Below are 16,538 nucleotides of genomic sequence, written 5' to 3' on the forward strand. Positions count from 1 at the left end.
CCTGGGGAAGGGGTCCAGAAGCGGAGTGAGCAGCCCAAGCTCTGCCCCTACGGACACCAGTCAGAGTTAGGCAGTGTGAGATGAACACTGGGGACCCCCTCAGTCCTCTCCTCTCTGCAGGATTGGGCTAGTCTGTCAGGGCTTTTTGCAGGATGCCAGGGTAGGAATATGAATCCCAACTTAGAATAATGTTGACGGGCAGGTCCTGTCCCCATGTGTGGACCAAGCAGTGGTGTAGGAACAGGTGAGGGTGAGGAGCTTAGCCTGGTGCAGTGCTCGTCTCCCCTCCCGTGCCCCACGCCAACTCCCTGCAAATCCTCACCATCACTGAAGGGAGTGATGAGCCCTGGGGCCACATGGCCAGGGCTGTGCAGGGCCACCGCTTGCCCCACGCCCCCCCAGCAGGCCTCCCCAGCCGGGCTGGCCGGCCCCACTGCCCGTGGTCTGAAGGTCACGCTGCTGCGCAGTGGGGACAGCACAGAGTCCGAGATCTCCCTGGTGCACTGGGGCTCAGCGGCACTCCAAAGCCACCAGCATGATGTTTTGGAGTCTCCTTTCCCTCCTCCTCTTCACCATGGCTAACGGGACCCCCGTCGGGGACCAGGATGAGGATATCCAAGTGCAGGAGAATTTTGAGGCTGAGCGGGTAATGGTAGCTTGCGGTCCCTTAATTCTCAGGGCTGAAGGGATGGGGGGAAGCTTCATTTCATGCTCCTCCAGAAAGGAGGGAGATATGCAGGACAGGTATTGGTAGCATGGCCATCCCAGGGTGCCGGTCAGGGGGTGCCACCCCACTGGCCTTTGGGATGGCCTCACCTCGGCAAACACCCCAGCAGGGCGGCCGGAGCCCAGGTGGCTGGGGCAGAGGAATCCCTTGAGAAGCCTGTTGATCTGCCCAGCCTAGGAGGTGTGGGCAGGGCCTGCGGGCAGCCTCAGCGCACGAGATTCATGCAGGATGCAAGCTGCCTGGGACATCTGCAGGGAGGGATGACAGCCTGACACCTCCAGCCCTGCCTGGTGGTCAGGGGACCTGAGAAAATCGCACTCAGTGCTGATCTGCTTCCCAAATCCTGTGACAGCTCTGACTCCAGCATCCTGCACCATTGCCCCCCAGTTGCTTTCTTGCCCATGAATATTTCAGCTCTGCAGAAAACCAGGAGATGCTCCACCTCAGCGGAGAGGGCTCGTGGTGGAGACGTCCCTTTCTTCCCCCTGCAGATGTATGGGAAGTGGTATGACATTGCTGTTGGCACAACCTGCAAATGGATGAAGAACTACAAGGAGAAGTTCAGCATGGGCACGCTGGTGCTGGGCCCTGGCCCCAGCGCCGACCAGATCAGCACTGCCAGCACCAGGCTGCGGTACGTGGCACTGACGTGGGCGCTTGAGCCTCCCCCAAAGCCGTCCCCGTGGGAGGTGCTGCGTCTCCCAGGAACTGGGATAAGACGTGGGGGTTACCTGCTCTGGCTGGCATCAGAGCCCTGAGGAGGGGCTGGGTTGGGCTCAAATACCCAATGCCTTGGGCAGGGGAATTTTGAGGGTCCCATGCCACAGCCTCAGTGCCCCAGACAAAATTTTCATGCAATAACCTGGAAAAATGATCGCTCCGAGCAGCTGATTGTTTTCCTCCTCCCTCCAGGCAAGGTGACTGCACGCAGATCTCAGGAGAGTACCAGAAAACCAGCACCCCTGGCAAATACACCTACTATAACCCCAGTGAGTTGGGCTTGCCGCCCACCTGCTTGACCCCGAGAGCTGCGGCGTGGCAGGGCAATGGGAACCAGCACCGGGCATAGCTGCTGGCTGGGGAGGGGGTTCAGGAGAGCAGGGCTCAGAAGCCACTACACGGTTTGGGTCATAGTATGGAATGAAGATGGGAGAAAGGGGCTGTTTCAGCACTGTCTCTGCATAGGCACAGGACTAGATGTTCCAGCAGATCCCTCCTGTCCCCAAGGTCCCAGGGTGGAGTGAGATCCCACCAGTCACCTTTCAGGAGTCTTGGTGGTATCTCAGTTGTCCGCAACTCTTGGTTTCCAATCCCCTTGACTAAGAAGAGGCTGGTGAGCCTAAAGGGAGTCGGGGTTGTATCAGAGTCTGCTTCCCCAAAATCAGCTATTTTCCTGATTTCAGCCCCCAGCTCTGGTGCTGTCTTATGCTGCCCCATTTCTCCCTGAGGGGCAGGAATGATGTCCCCTGTGTCTCTGTCTTACCCAGAATGGGACGTGTCTATCCAGTCCTACGTGCTCCGCACCAACTATGAAGAATACGCTGTCATTCTAATGAAGAAGAAAAGTAGTTTTGGCCCAAGCACCACCCTGAAGCTCTACGGTACGTCTGGCTACAGTACCTGTGGGCAAGCAGGCTCTGGGGTGGGCCAGTGCAGCTCAGAAACACCACCCAAGGGGCCCTTGGCCTTGAGGGACCTGACCAGGGCTTTGCAAGTGGTGCCTTGGACCAGCTCGTCTTTGGCACTGCGGAGGTTGGGTCTTCTGGCTCAGCGTAGAGCCAAATCACCTGATGAATGTCCAAACCAGCCTGTTGTTTGGGATGAAGGTGGCAATATCTGCTTGGAAGAAACTCAGGCCCTGAAGTGGCAGGAGATGCTGTCTTTCATGATTGAGAGACATTAAAAAAACACTTTGCCCAAGGCCTTGGTCAAGGCTGGTCAAGAATAATGGAAGAAAGGTTGGGTAGGATCAGGAGGCTGGTACTGGGCCTGCCTGCAGCTGTCTGAGCTCTGTGGGTCGGTGGGTGCTTGGGAGGCCACATGCAGACCCCCTCCCATGCCAACCCCACTCACAGCCTGTTCCCTTGCCCAGGGAGGAGCCCGGAGCTGCAGGAGGACCTCATTGAGGCTTTCCAGCAGCTGGCTCTAGAGATGGGCATCCCTACGGACTCCATCTTCATCCTGGCCAACAGAGGTAACCCATCACGAGGCACATGCCTCTCCTACTGCCTGTTCCCTCGGCGTGCTGGTGCGCCGGGGCTGCTCCTTCTTGGTGGGTAAGGCTGGGGAGAAGGGGGGACAGTCAGGATGGAGGCAAAGGCTTTGGTAGGATGGGGTGGGAAGGAGACAAGCCCACATATCAATTGGGCATCCACCAGCTTCCGGTCGATGGGGTCCTTGCTGGGCTGTCAGGTCAATGCACCCCCCAACGCTGCGCTGGGGCGAGGGCATAGGGCACCCAGGGACACTCACAGCTGCTCCCTGTGGCTGGGTGCTCCCGGGACCTGAGGAGCTCCTTCCTCAGCGCAGGGGCCAGAAAGTGCTAGCATGACGCAGGTGGGTGTGAGGATTGTAGGGTGATGCTCCTGTGAGTGGGGTGTGGAAAGGGCCAAGAGGGAAAGAACACTGGGGTGAAACTGGGAGGGCATCCCCTTCCCCAGGGTCCTGTGTGTGCATGGTGCAGGACCACAATGAGATGAGTTTGTCAGGACACCTCCCCTCTCACACTGCTGATCTTCTCTCCTGTCATCTGGGCCAGGTGAATGCGTCCCCCAGGAGGCTGCAACTGTCCCTGAGGTGAGTGGTCCAGCTGGGACCCTTCGAGTTGGGTCAAGGCTGGGGACATTCCATTCAAGCCAAACCTACAGGAGACCTGGTGTCTGGAGACCAGGCTCCGTGGGCAGGACACATTGGGCAGCAGCTCCACTGACTGCCCTGGGAGGTGCTCTTTCATCTCTGCTGGTGGGTTTTGCCTGCAAGGATGGGGACATAGGCAGGCGCAGGCTTCAGGGTGAGGGTCCCAGGGGCCAGGACTCATTTCCAACTGGAAGGCCATGGCCCTTTCCTACTCTGATTTTTGTTATGGGATTGAAAGTTGCCACATGTGGAGCCTGGTGTCTCCTTGCTCCTTGCCCGGCTGTGGGTGCCCCAGGGATGGGGAGGCAGCTCAGCGCTCCGCTGATCCTTTGGCTACAGTCACCCTGCACCTCCCGATCTCACAGGGTTGAGCTGAGAAGGATTTTCAAGGAATGGGACTTTCATGGGAGAAACAGCCCAATTGACTTGAGAGCAGATGACAACACATCTGGAGGACAACCACCCTGCGTTAGCAACAGGAGAGACACGTCCTCAGCCCAGCACAGGGCATGACTGGGGCACTTTGGTTGTCTTTATCCAAAATACGTGATCCTGGTGCCGACCCAGGATGAGCAGAGGGCTAGGAAGACCATGAGGTATGGAGGGATCCCAGCATGTTGACCCAAGATCAATGACTGGAGATGCACTGGGAGCACTGAGGAGGGTTGGAGCTTGGACAGGCTGCAGCACCCAGCAGAGCTGCCCGTGATACACCCCATCCTGAGGGCAGCGGGGGTCGGGGGGGAGCTCAGCACCATGGCAGGGAGCAAGGGGGTGTCCAGCAGGTCCCACGGGCAGGGGCTGATGGCAGCTCTGCTTCCTCCCCTGTGCAGAGGGCACGGAGAGCAGTCCTGCCCCCCGAGGAGGGCTCGGCTGCAGGACCGCTGTCCCCTTACATCGGCAATAAGGAAGGTACGTCCCAGGGGAGGGGGGCTGCATCTGGCATCCCCCTGCCCTGCATCCCCATTTGCCTTAACAACCCATGCTGTGCTCATCTGCAGACTCATGCCGGCTGAGCCGGGACCCCGGGCCCTGCAGTGGGATGCTCTCCCGCTTCTTCTACAACTCCTCCTCCATGGCCTGTGAAACCTTCCTTTATGGTGGCTGTCTGGGCAATGGCAACAACTTCTACTCAGAGAAGGAGTGCTTGCAGGCGTGCCGGACGGAGGGTGAGCAGGGCGACCAGGAGACATCCTGGTGGGGCGCAGGACCACGGATGGAGGGCATGGGAGGTGCCTTTGCTGGGGCATCAGAGGGGATTTGAGAGTGGCCTTGAGCCCCATGTGTCCAGCATCCGCGTGGGAGGTGGGGGGGTGCCCTGAATCCCCTGCCCTCAGAAGCCCTCTATCCCCGCAGCTGCCTGCAGGCTGCCCATCGTCCAGGGTCCCTGCCAGAAGCCGGTGACACGCTGGGCCTTCAACGCAGATCAGGGCAAGTGCATCACGTTCAGCTACGGAGGCTGTAAGGGCAACGGGAACCAGTTCTACTCAGAGAAGGAATGCAAGGAGTACTGCGGGGCTCCTCCGCTGGCAGGTACCCCCACCCTGCCCACAGCCTGCCCACACTGCACCGCGCTGTGCCAGAGGAGACAGAGCAGCTGCCTGCACCATCTCCTGTCCTGCTCCGGGCTGGGTCTGAGTGTGCTGGGTCTGCCTGCCATTGGAACAAGGCTGTCCTGCATCTGCTATGTGTCTTGGGATGGGGCTGTCCTGGATCTGGATGGGTTCAGGATGGGTCTGCCCTGGATCTGGGATAGGTCTGGGATAAGTCTGGGATGAGTTTGTCCTGGGTGTGGGATAAGTCCAGGATGAGTCTGTCCTGGGTCTGGGATGGCTCTGGGATGGGGCTGTCCTGGGTCTGGGATAAGTAAGCCTGAGAGGGGTTTGTCATGGGTCCAGAATGGGTCTGGGATGGGTTTGTGGTGTACCTAGGATGCGTCTGTCCTGGGTTGGGGACTGTGATGGGCTGAGAAATATGGCCATTAATATCACACAGGAGGGCTGTATAGGCTGCAGACATACTGAGGCCAGGACTGAACTTCAAAGTTTCTCATGATATAAGGGGGGACGGACCCGAGTGGGCTGGGATGCGGTGCGGGCAGGGGATGCCAGTGAAGGAAGAGTGGCTGAAAGATTGGGGGGGGGTGTAGGGACCCTGAGACCAAGTAAGGGCCAAACAGGGGTCCCTGCTGGGGGTGTACCCTCCGTGCGATGGCTGCCAGACCCTCCATGTCTAGTCAACGCAGGGGTTTCCACACTGGACCTAGCTGGGAGACACTCAGCCCTCAGGGCAGATGAACAAGCAGGTTTTCAGGAGCATGGCAGGGGAAATCTCTATACAGAGGGGCGAGCTCAGGGGTCTTCAACCACAGCCAGCCCTGGGTCAGACTGCTCCTGGGGGTAGGAGCCAGGGGCTTGCTGTGCCCCCCGTGGATGGGAGGTGAGGCCAGAGTAAAGCGTCTCAGAGCAGAGCGTGTCTTTTATTATCCCATTGCCAATATAAAGTGCGTTAATGCCACCATGGTGGGTGTTGGGACACGAAGTGACATCCCAGGACAGCATGTTTGCGGAGGGTCCAGGCTGCTGCCCTCCATCACTGACAGCAGGGCAAAATGGGAAGCGTCGGCCATCACCATCTGTCCATGGGGTGAGGAGGGGGTCTGTGGGTCTGTCCATCACCCCATGTGTCTCTCTACTTGCAGAGGATGAGGAGTTTCTGCGTCTGTCAAACTGACGTGGGCAGAGGACAAGCTGCCACCACCCAGCACGGGGGCCTGGCCGGAGGTGCTGGCAGCTGCCAGAGGTGGCACAGGAGGTGCCTCCAGCAGTAAATGTCTCTAATGTGACCAACGAGCCCAGTGTCCATCCTCAAGCTGGTGGGAGCAGGGTGGGGGGTCCAGGAGGGGAAGGGGGTGCTGTGGGGTCCTCACTGGCCTCCTCGATTGTGTGTGGGGGTTTATATAGGGTTACAGCAAGGGATTACAGGGTGTCAGAGGGGACGCTGAGGCGTAACGGGAGAGGACTGTGGGATTTAGGGGTCGTAGGGGGTCTGTGGTGGGTCACAGCAGGGAATTACAGGTGTTGCAGTGGGTCACAGGAGGGAATTACAGGGTTATGAGGGTCATGGGGAAAATGGGAGTGTCACAGGAGGGGATTACAGGGGTTATGGGGCTCTCAGGGGGGCTGTGAGGGGCCAGAAAAGGATTATAGGGTTTTAGGGGGGCTACAGGGGTCCCACGAGGAGGGGGGTTATGGCCTTCACAGGTGGGCTACGGGGGTCCCAGGAGGGGATTCAAAGTGTTTGGAGGGGGTCCCAAGGGTGCTGAGGGAGGGGATTATAGGGGTTATGAGGGTCACACAGGGGCAGCTGTGGCGGTCCGCGGGGAGAGTTACAGGGTTCATGGAGGTCACGGGTGGGGGCTACGAAGCTCAGAGGAGAGGATTGGGGGAGTCTTGGGGAGCTATGGGGGTCCCAGGAGAGGGTGACGGGGGTCACACGAGGGGGCAATGGGGGCCATGGAATAAGGGGCGCTGGGGAGTCACGGGGGGGCTGGGCGCCGCGCCTATGGCCCCGCCGCCGGCCGCGCTCTGCTGGCCCCTGCCAGCCGCCGTAGCCGGCGCGGCGCGAACCCCGTCCCCCGGCGGCGAGGCGGAAGAGGCAAGATGGCGGCGGCAGCGGTGGCATCGCCGAGTCGCCTCCGCTCCCCGCGCCCGGCCCTCAGCGGCGGCGCCCGGCGGGGCTGAGCCGCCGCACCGGCCCCACCACCGCCGGCAAGAGCCCCCCTCCTTCTCCTCGCGTCGCCCCAGCCCCGGGCTATGCCCGGTTAGCGCCCCCTCCCCGGCACACGGTGGGGCCCCGGCTGAGTCCCCTCCCCGCCGCGGCGGGCCGGGCCGGGCCGAGCCCGCGCACCTGCGCCCTGCCGAGCCAAGGAGACCCCCTCCCATGGCCGGAGCAGCTCTGCCCCGGTGCTGATTTACCCAGCCGTGATCCCCCCCCCCCCCCCAGCCGTGACATCCCCTATGTCCCCCCTGGGGCCGCCCTGCCCCTGAGCCCCAGAGCAGCAGCAGCAGCGGCCCCTTTCCCGGAGGTGGTGGCGCAGGTGTGGGACCATAAAGATGTTCTCGGCCCTGAAGAAGCTGGTGGGTTCGGACCAGACTCCAGTCAGAGACAAGAATATCCCTGCGGGGCTGCAGTCCATGAACCAGGCTCTGCAGAGGAGGTTTGCCAAGGGAGTCCAGTATAACAGTGAGTCGTAGCCCAGCGTGGGGGGGGTCTGTCGGGGGGCACAGCTGTGTCTGTCAGTCCCATCTGGTGCCCCATAGCATGCCCAGGGACCCCGGTAAGACTCTGGAATGCATATGTGTTGTGCATGCTGGTGCTTTTGCCAGTATTCTCCCAAAGCCGAGTTTGCAGTTAAATGTTAGAGCTTGGGGAAACGTGGGAGGAGTAAGGGATGGGAAATTTTTATCTTTCTGTGCGGGACTTGGGAGCCTGTGTCCCCAGTCAGCAGATGTCCCGAACGGCTGCCTGCTTTCTGCTGACTGTGGCACAAGAGAGAGTTCCTTGTAAATCAATTTTTGTCTGCTAAAGCATCAAGAGAGTAACTCCCCTGAGTGCGCGGGTGACCTTCCCTGCAGCCCAGGATAATGGTATTTATAATTAAGCTCTAGTGGTTATATGATGAGGGTCTATTGAAAACCTCTGCCCTGCCAGGCTTTAATAATAATAAAAGGTGAGTGATGTATGCCTCTGTGTGCCCTTGGTACATAATTTCATTCAGACTCTCTGTTTCTGCAACTGATACGTTTGCTCTTTTCTCAGGGAATATTTTCAGAATTTTTTTTCCTTTCATTGTTGAGGTTTAGGGTTGTTTTTTTTTCCCTTGAGGCTCAGTAAAGGTTATTTCTAATAGAATGTTTCAGGAGGGGACTGCAAGTATGTGAAATATATCCCAGAGTAACAACTGGGAGATGAGGACAGAAGTTATGTCATCCTTGCTGAAAATAGAGATGGTATGAGAAAGCACTGTGAGGATCAGCTTGTCTGCGTGGATCCAGGCAGGCAGTGAAGTCAAATTGCAGAAGGCCGAGAGATTGGCAGCTGGGGAAGAGACGGATTTGTAAACGTGGCACTGAATAATTTCTGTAAAGGCACATGTGTTGGAGGAACAGAGCTTATGTTGGATCTTAATCTGAAACAGAATGTGAAGGGAGAGGTTAGCACTTTGGGGTTTGGGGCTTTTTTTGCTTTGTTTAGTATTATCACTATTGACTGTGCTTTTGCACTGATACGTTTTGAAGCTCTCTGCTTTACTGGGGAAAGCATTTGGTGCCTTTATCCATAGTGCATCTATTAGATGTGCCGGTAGTGCTTAATTTAGAAAATTAGTGTCTCAGCAAGCAGTTGTGAATGTGAACAGAAGCACAGTGTTGTTGGTAAGAGACTTGATTTCCAGTGAAGGACGGGGTGAGGATGAAACTATTGTGCCATGGAATACAGCACGGCATCATTGAACACGTACCTGGAGATCGGCTAGTTAAAGACTCCTGATCTGTGCAGAGGCTTCGTGCAGCCCACAGAGCAGAGCACATCCACGGGCTTCACTGGTATACGTCTGAGCTCAGGTAGCTAGTACCAGCTTGTGAATTATGTAAGAGAAAGGAGCTGACTTCATTCAGAGAGTGAATGTTTGTCCTGTAGCCAGTACGGATCAGCTGCATCCTGCTGGCACAGCAGTCAACGGGGACAGCTCTTTGCTATGTGTTGGCTGACTGTGTGGTTGATGAACCTACGTGGGTGTGTACCTGCTTGCTGTTAATACAGCAAGGCCAAAAATGCCAACAGCTGAGCTACCAACTGTAGCTTTGCTGCTTTTTGGCTTGTGACCAAATGCCTCAGGAAAGCTTTTTGGTTTGTGCCCTGTCTTACAAGGATCTGTGTTCTACTTACTGCTTTCATATCTGGAATAAAAGCGCAGCTTTCTGTCACTGCCTTAAGGGAAGTTTTCCAATCTCCATAGTAACTCTGCCCAGGAGAGCTGATGTGTAATGTTTATAGGAGATACAGGAAGGCTTACGAAAGGGCCTCAGAACACCCTACGTAGCCACGGCACTGGACAGATGGGGCAGGTTCCAGCACGGTGAGGTTGTGGTGGTCTCCGTTGAAGGTGGGCTGTAAAGGAACGTCATTACAAGGGCCATTGCTCAGGAAGAGCAGAGCTGCAAATCCTGTGCATTGCCAATGCTCCTTTCTTAGCAAATCCACGACATTCAGCAGAGGAGTGCAAAATGTGTTTTGTAGTCACCTTTAAAACACACGGATCTTTAAAACTTTGTGCCCTGGAGTTGTCTAAACCTAAACCAAAGAATACTGTGATGACTGCTTTTACAGAAATGTTTCCTCACTTTCACAGTCCATTACTGATCATGAACCAAAGCCTGTTTCCTTCCCAGAAAATATTTTTAGTGTGCTGAGAATGCCTTGGGTTGCTTGCTGATAAAGTGAGCAGCAGATGCCAGGACAGGCCTTATCCAGGACACGTGGCTCCTGGTGCCTGGCTGCAGGACTCAGAACAGGCCATGCTGTGCCAGCCTTCGCGGCTGTCAAGTACATTTTCTAAGCACACAGGCCCCCTGTTTGAGGTGATACTGAAGATCATGTGGTGTTTTAATGACAGTGAGGATTACGAGTACTGGATAGCACGCACCTCTAAGTAGAACCAAAATTGTTTGTGCTGACGGTCTCTCTCCCAGTCAATTAAGATTTTGAAAGGAAGAGCGTTGCAGGGTGGGTAGGCTTAGGTTTCTGATGAGAGCAAAGGCCTCAGCTGCAGTCACTTCCTCTGCATGGGCCATCCTATTTCAACCAAAAGCGTTTTCATACTGCATTCCCAGCACACGCACTCCATAGTTGCTCTCCTTATCATCCACCCAGAGCTCTTCTGTTTTATGCACCATAGCCCAAAGAACAGTGTTTCCTGAGCGCTATGGAAGGTACAGAGATGAAAATGTTGTGGGTCTGTACCACGTTTGTAATGGCTTATGGATATTCATGAAAGATCACAGTTTCAAGTACGGGAAACTAATCTTTATAAAAACTTACTGTTTTGTTTTGTTTTGTTTTTTTCTTGTCCTGCTTGGGATAGCTTGAACTTGGATCAGGTCTGCTGCATCGCTGTTTGGGTATCTGTGCTGTGCACAGGCCAGAGCAAGTGAGCGAGGTGGATCTCATTCCTTTTGCACCATCCTTGTTTAAACAAATTAGGAGACACAAATTACAGAAGGAAGTACCAGCACCAGGTCACTCAAATGTGAAAGTTTATGTAAGGCAACGTTGGCCAAACGGTGAAATGAACGGTTCTGGCTGGATTACACTGGCAGCAGGATTCCCTGGGAGTTACCTGTTGTTGATCAGTGACAGGAGCAGAAGTCATGGAGGTGCTATAGGTTCAGATGCACTCGTCCCATTCCCCAGAACACAGCACACCTTCTGCTCTGAGCTTTATCCTTTATGCTGTGTCCAGTGTGCACATGGCTTGCAAACCCCACTGCTCTATGCCTGGAGCGTGGGCTGCTCTCCAGGTGAGCTGCAGGCCCTGGAACACCAAAGTCCGAGAATTTCCTCCCTGTCCCTCCTCTTACTGCTTTCCTGACTAAAATGTGCTTTAGAAGACGAAACTTAGTTAATACTGTGTATCCTTTTGGTAATCGTTATAGTCCTTACTTCTTTTGTGTTGTTTTAGAGTAGTAGTTCCCAGACACTGGTTGTAGTTTTAAGTATTTTAATTCAGTGCTACTCCCAAAAGAAAGGCTTCCCATCTTCCTGCTGCTTACCGCCTTCTCTCGTTCTCTTCTGTGGCTGTTGCAGGTGTTTGCTCAACGTGTGGCAAGCCTGCTTTGACTGCTGTCTGGCCTGTTCCCTCTGGGAAGTGTGCTGGGGGGTGTCTGCAGATCAGGTGTGCTGCTTCGGGCAGCAGAACCAGCTTACAGCATTTGAATTGCAGCCGTGCAGTCACAGTCCCAGAAACCTTACTGAGGGCAAGGTTATGACCCTCTGTGTGGGGATTATTAGCAGAAGAGTTTGGGGATCTTTTCTGCAGAGTCAGATCCTTAGCTGCAGTGTCCTGGAGGATTATGGGCAGAGCTGAGAATTCCTGATTTCCAGTTCTGGATTGGACTGAGACCTGCCCTCTGGGCCTGTATCTTCACTACTCTGCTTCTGTTTCCCCATCTGGAGAATGGACATCCCTTTATTTTTCTTAATGCAGCGACAATATGAATCAAGTGATTTGTTTAGCTTTTTCCTCACATCTTGAGCTATTCCCCATCCCTACCCTTCTTCCCACAGAATTCTTCTGTCTTTGCTACAAACCTGTGGCTGTTTGCAGTAAGTACTGATTTAACTTAAAATCAAACTAAGGCAGCAATTGTTCATGTCCCGTAGGTAACAGCGCTAACCTCACCTGTAATTACAGGTTCTCTTTCCATGTTCAGACAGAGCCCAGGCCTGTGATGTACTTGCCTGGCTGTGCCCTGAAGCTCACTCAGCTCTTCCTGTCCTGCAGATGTCTGTCATTGAGTAGACCTGCCCCAGCTAAAGTCCCAAATACAGTTTTTGTTTTACTAAAAATGGTTTGCATCGCCTGCCTTCTTCCTGGTCTGTTTTGAAAGACTTTTTCTTTCTTCAGGAGAAAAAGTCAGTGAAAACTCATGCACTATGTAGGAGGAAAGAGATCCTAACATGGAGAGTGCTGAAGCTGAGAAGGGCCGTTGGACCTGTTCAAACTGAGCATGTGGTGTCACAAGCACCCTATGTTGATCTAAATGTGAGCTGCTCGGGGATGGGAGTGATCTTGCCACTCCAGCCATGCCTCCCATGTGCTGCTGCTACTGCTCATGCAGCTGGGCACTGGAGCTAGAGAAGAAAACTGGAAATGAAGTAATTTTGGGGTTAGTTTTCAACCAGTTCAATTCCTTGATCCAACTCAGTGTGTAGCTGCATAAATAATACTGTTGGCACTGGGAAAGTCCCGGGGGAGGTAAGATTGCCCTGTCTGGGGAGGGCTCACAGTCTAGTTGTCTGGGAGCGATCCTGAAAGTGCACCCTGAGAGCAGCATAACTGTTTGAGGAAGGCTCTGTTTGTCCCTTAAAACTCACTGTTTTGGTATTTCATGCTGCACTTTGTGGGGGAGAATATGAATTTTAAACTGGCCCTCTAAGGTAGGCAGTGAGAGCATTTAGAAGGGCTGGGGTCTTAAAGCAGACAAATGGAATCTCATTCTGCCTGGGCCATGATTTGCTGCGTTAATTAAGAAAAATCAAAGGAATCCTCCATGGATTGTTTCACCATCTGTAAGTAGGAAATAGAATCACACACAGGGTGACAGGAAATGCGGGAAATGGTTTGTTGTTTCTGCAGAGATGCTCTGGGACCTGTAAGTGAACTCAGTCTATAAAATACTATGTTAATTTTTGCTTTTATCATCCTTTTGCTATTTTAATAAGTAACTTTGTAAAAGAATAAACAGCAGTACCTCTCATTGTACAACAACAAAAGCACGTGTAACTGCAGCACAAAATTTCACTAGACAAAACATTGGCTGGTTTACCTTAAAATTTACCCCTTAAACGTTTCTCTGAAATACCTGCAGTAACTCCTGAGTTACAACAGAAGGCAGCCTTCAGTCTGAGTTTCCTTGCCCAAATGATGATGCACGACCTGATGCTAATCACCTGAATCTGCCGTTAGATGTCTCTGAGTGGCCCATTTTCTAGGGGATAATAGCTCCTATTCAAAACACAAGCATAAAGATCCTGTTCAAGTCAGCTTACATTTCCTAATAGCCTTGTGGCCGCCACTTGAAACAAGGATGATATTTTAAAAAAAGAATCCCATAATGTAACAGAAAATTTGTTAAACAACACATACAGCTTTCAGAAAGAACAAGCTGACATTAAGGTAGGCTCTGGAAAGTTCGTGATATTAATTGCTACAGAAGTTATTTTGCCAGGTTGTGTGTGGTTCATGATGCTTCGGACACTTCCCTGTGAGGGTCTGAGTGAGTTTCTCTTGTGGCCATGACTTGCTGCAGACACAAGCCCGTGTGCCCAACCGCAGGCGGGTGCGGGAGATCAGCTGGGTGGCCGCAGCAGCCGGGTGTGAGGCCGTCGGTGGGGTGGAGGGTCGTGCCTTTCCCCGAGACTGCCGTTTCCGAGAATGCCTTTGCCGAGTGCCGTCGGTACACCCACACCTAAAACCGGCACAGCCTGGCTCCTGTGGTGGAGACTGACCCTCTGACACACAGAAAACCCACAGAGATTCAGTTTCTTCTGGTTTTGTTTCACGGTAATTTAAGTGAGTTTGTGTCCCCAAAGGGGCATGCTTGTTCTGGTTCCCTTGAGCTTGTTTCTAATGCGTATAAGTAGACTGATTTTGATTTAATGTGAATCAAACTTTGGCCATCAACAGAGGCAGTTTGGTGAATTTATCGGGGGCAGTTTAAGACAGATCTCTGTGAATGTTAACTGCCTTGTCCCTGTCAAGGGTTTCCTCCTCACCTGAGCCTGTTGGGCTGTGAGCTGGAGCAGCTGAAGAGCAATACGCAGTCTTGTTCTGCTTCCCCTGGAAAAGGGGATGCTGCCCCAGTGCAGTCAAGTTGGAGGCAGCTGAGAGCAATGACAGCTGAACTCTGCAGTGATCTTCATCAGAAGCTGCCTCTCAGCTCTCCAGCACCATCCCAGAAGGACGGTGGCACCAGTGCTGGGCTTTAGAGTGGCAGCACCATGGGATGTAGGGAGCAGCATCTCTGAACCCAGGACCCTGCCTTGTGGGCTCAGCTGAGCTCAGCTGAGTCCTCAGCTGAGGACTGAAAGGTCCTTGCCCTTTCAGTGACTTGGGCCAATTGGGTCTAGGAAGTGCATATTTTCTCAAGGCATGAGAAGTGTTTGAGGAGAAATGGGAATGATAGAGTAGGTAATTGAAGGCGAAGTCTGGTGTAAAAGGCTGGCAAAGGGATAGGGTATGGCAGAGTGGGAGTAAGGGTTACGTAGAGGTCGAGGAGGCAGGAGGATGGAAAGAGCAGAGACTTAGCTGGCTGAACTTGTGCAGATTCTGAAGATTCAATCTTGATGTTGGTTCTTTTTGCTGAGCTAGTGTGAGTAGCTGAATAAACGCTAATTTTAATGACTGAGGCTCATGTTTTTTAACAAACCCTATCATGCCTGTGTAATATGGGAGAGTTAGTTACATCTGAATAATGCTTGAAAAAAGTTAGCATGCTTTTCACAGCATTCTTCAATTTGGTTTTAATAAACTTTATTTGTCTGCTTGCTCTTTTCCCCAGTGAAAATTGTCATCCGAGGGGACAGGAACACTGGGAAAACCACGCTCTGGCACCGACTGCAGGGAAAGAAATTTATTGAGGAATATATTCCAACTCAGGAGATCCAAGTCACCAGCATCCACTGGAATTACAAAAGTAAGATGGAAGAGGGTGAAGGGAGTGACAGTCATGGGACAGTGCCTTGGGGGTAGAAATACCACTGCAGCCTCATTTGTTTCTTTCTTCCGTGTCTGCTTGGGAGATAAAATGGGCTCTCATCACTCTTGTTATTTTAATTTATTATTCACAGTTTCTCAGTCATGTGTTTAATAACTTTTTTCAGAAACTAGAAGTGCTAAAGGATACATCTTTGGAAGCTGCAATTCAAGGAAAGTCTTTAATAGGTGATCCAATAGATTTGAAATATTGGTGATACACTAGACTTGTTAATGAAAACAGGTTTATTATGGAAATCTGTCTCTGAGGGTAATCACGCTTTTGGTGTCACTGTGTTGTGTGGAAGTGAATAGCATGGTGCAACCTAGTTTTTTACTGATTAAAGTATAAAGAACATCCTGTAACTGGTGAAGGAGATGTTTTAAAAATTACTGTAGTACTAACTCTAGGCTAACTTACTGAAGCACAGAATTATCAGTAGCTTTTTTTAAGTGCTTTTTGAGTCTGAGAGATGAGATGTGAATTTTTTAATTTTTTTTTTTTTTCTCCCATCTGCTCTGACAGTATAAAGTGGCTATGAAAGCCCTGGATCTCACCTGGAGATGACACTGCAGGTGTTGAAATTGTATAAGGCTATGGATTCAACAGTGCCTTAAGTCCAGCTTTCAAGTTCCTGACCAAACATGCCACAACCTTGTGGGCTGAACTACTGATTCAGAATGAACTTGTTCTGTGAGACTGTTTTTGCTTAAAAAAAGAAAAGCTTAGCAGTGAGTTTGTCATTATCAGGCATTGTCCATTTGCATTACTCTGACCTTTTGTTGAATTGGGTACTCTCTCTCTCCTCACAGCTGGGAAAAAAACCCCATGCAGCTTTGGTAAACACCAAATTGTGTGCTTTGTCTAATTCCCCAACCAAATTTGTGTTGCTGGGTGATACCATGATGCCCAAGTCTCGTGATAGTGATCATGGAGCCACGGGATTTGCTGGCCAGCAGTCTGCCTTGGGACAGTGCTGTATCAATCTCTGCTGGCTTCATAGGCATCAACGCGAGGAGAGCGAGCACTGCGGTTGTATGTTCCCAGGGAGCTGGTAACCAGAGTTCTGGAGACTCTCGTGCACTTCTGAAGACAGGCTTCCACATGAGTCAGTTCTCTCTTGACAAAGGCTGAAAAGATTTATAAGAGTGGATGGTTGTGATTTGCCTTGGATGTGGGAAGCAGGTTGTCCTTACTCAGTGCAAATAGCGGTTTTCTCTCATTTGGGATCTAATGTCGAGCTGTGCCTGATGTCACAGGTTGTCAGATTCTTTCACAGGAAGGCTCCATGTGACTGTGATGCAAAGGTGTGCCTGTTAGCTTCTATGTTTCTTCATGAAGTATCTTTGGTTTGGGTATCATCTTCCTGATGTTCTGCCTATTAAGTGGCCCAAGGCATTGACAGATCTGCAGTGTTC

General features: G+C 52.6%; 2 protein-coding genes across 2 annotated transcripts in view; both read left to right on the top strand.

The window, feature by feature from the left end:
* The first annotated feature begins 482 nt into the window (after nt 1–482).
* AMBP (alpha-1-microglobulin/bikunin precursor) lies at nt 483–6,428 on the top strand. Its single transcript, XM_010122711.2, has 10 exons — nt 483–646; nt 1,219–1,361; nt 1,640–1,716; nt 2,215–2,328; nt 2,820–2,921; nt 3,486–3,523; nt 4,417–4,495; nt 4,585–4,752; nt 4,940–5,116; nt 6,285–6,428. The coding sequence occupies exons 1-10, from the start codon at nt 536–538 to the stop codon at nt 6,314–6,316; spliced, it is 1,041 nt and encodes a 346-aa protein (XP_010121013.1). The 5' UTR covers nt 483–535; the 3' UTR covers nt 6,317–6,428.
* An 829-nt stretch (nt 6,429–7,257) lies between these two features.
* The window catches only part of RABL6 (RAB, member RAS oncogene family like 6), a 61,745-nt gene continuing 52,464 nt past the window's right edge, over nt 7,258–16,538 (top strand). The window contains exons 1-2 of the mRNA XM_086763810.1: nt 7,258–7,828; nt 14,926–15,060. Coding sequence (XP_086619936.1) covers nt 7,699–7,828; nt 14,926–15,060 — 265 coding nt within the window. The 5' untranslated portion in view covers nt 7,258–7,698. The remainder of the gene's footprint in view (nt 7,829–14,925; nt 15,061–16,538) is intronic.

Source organism: Chlamydotis macqueenii, chromosome 20 (assembly GCF_036417535.1).
Source record: "Chlamydotis macqueenii isolate bChlMac1 chromosome 20, bChlMac1.mat, whole genome shotgun sequence".
In the NCBI taxonomy this organism is placed as follows: domain Eukaryota; kingdom Metazoa; phylum Chordata; class Aves; order Otidiformes; family Otididae; genus Chlamydotis; species Chlamydotis macqueenii.

Bases quoted from the DNA above. Each gene is read 5' to 3' on its own strand.
- AMBP (XM_010122711.2), top strand. From the start codon at position 536: ATGATGTTTTGGAGTCTCCTTTCCCTCCTCCTCTTCACCATGGCTAAC. The intron at 647-1,218 runs GTAATGGTAGCT...TTCCCCCTGCAG, and splicing joins AGAATTTTGAGGCTGAGCGG to ATGTATGGGAAGTGGTATGA. The intron at 4,753-4,939 runs GTGAGCAGGGCG...CTATCCCCGCAG, and splicing joins GCAGGCGTGCCGGACGGAGG to CTGCCTGCAGGCTGCCCATC.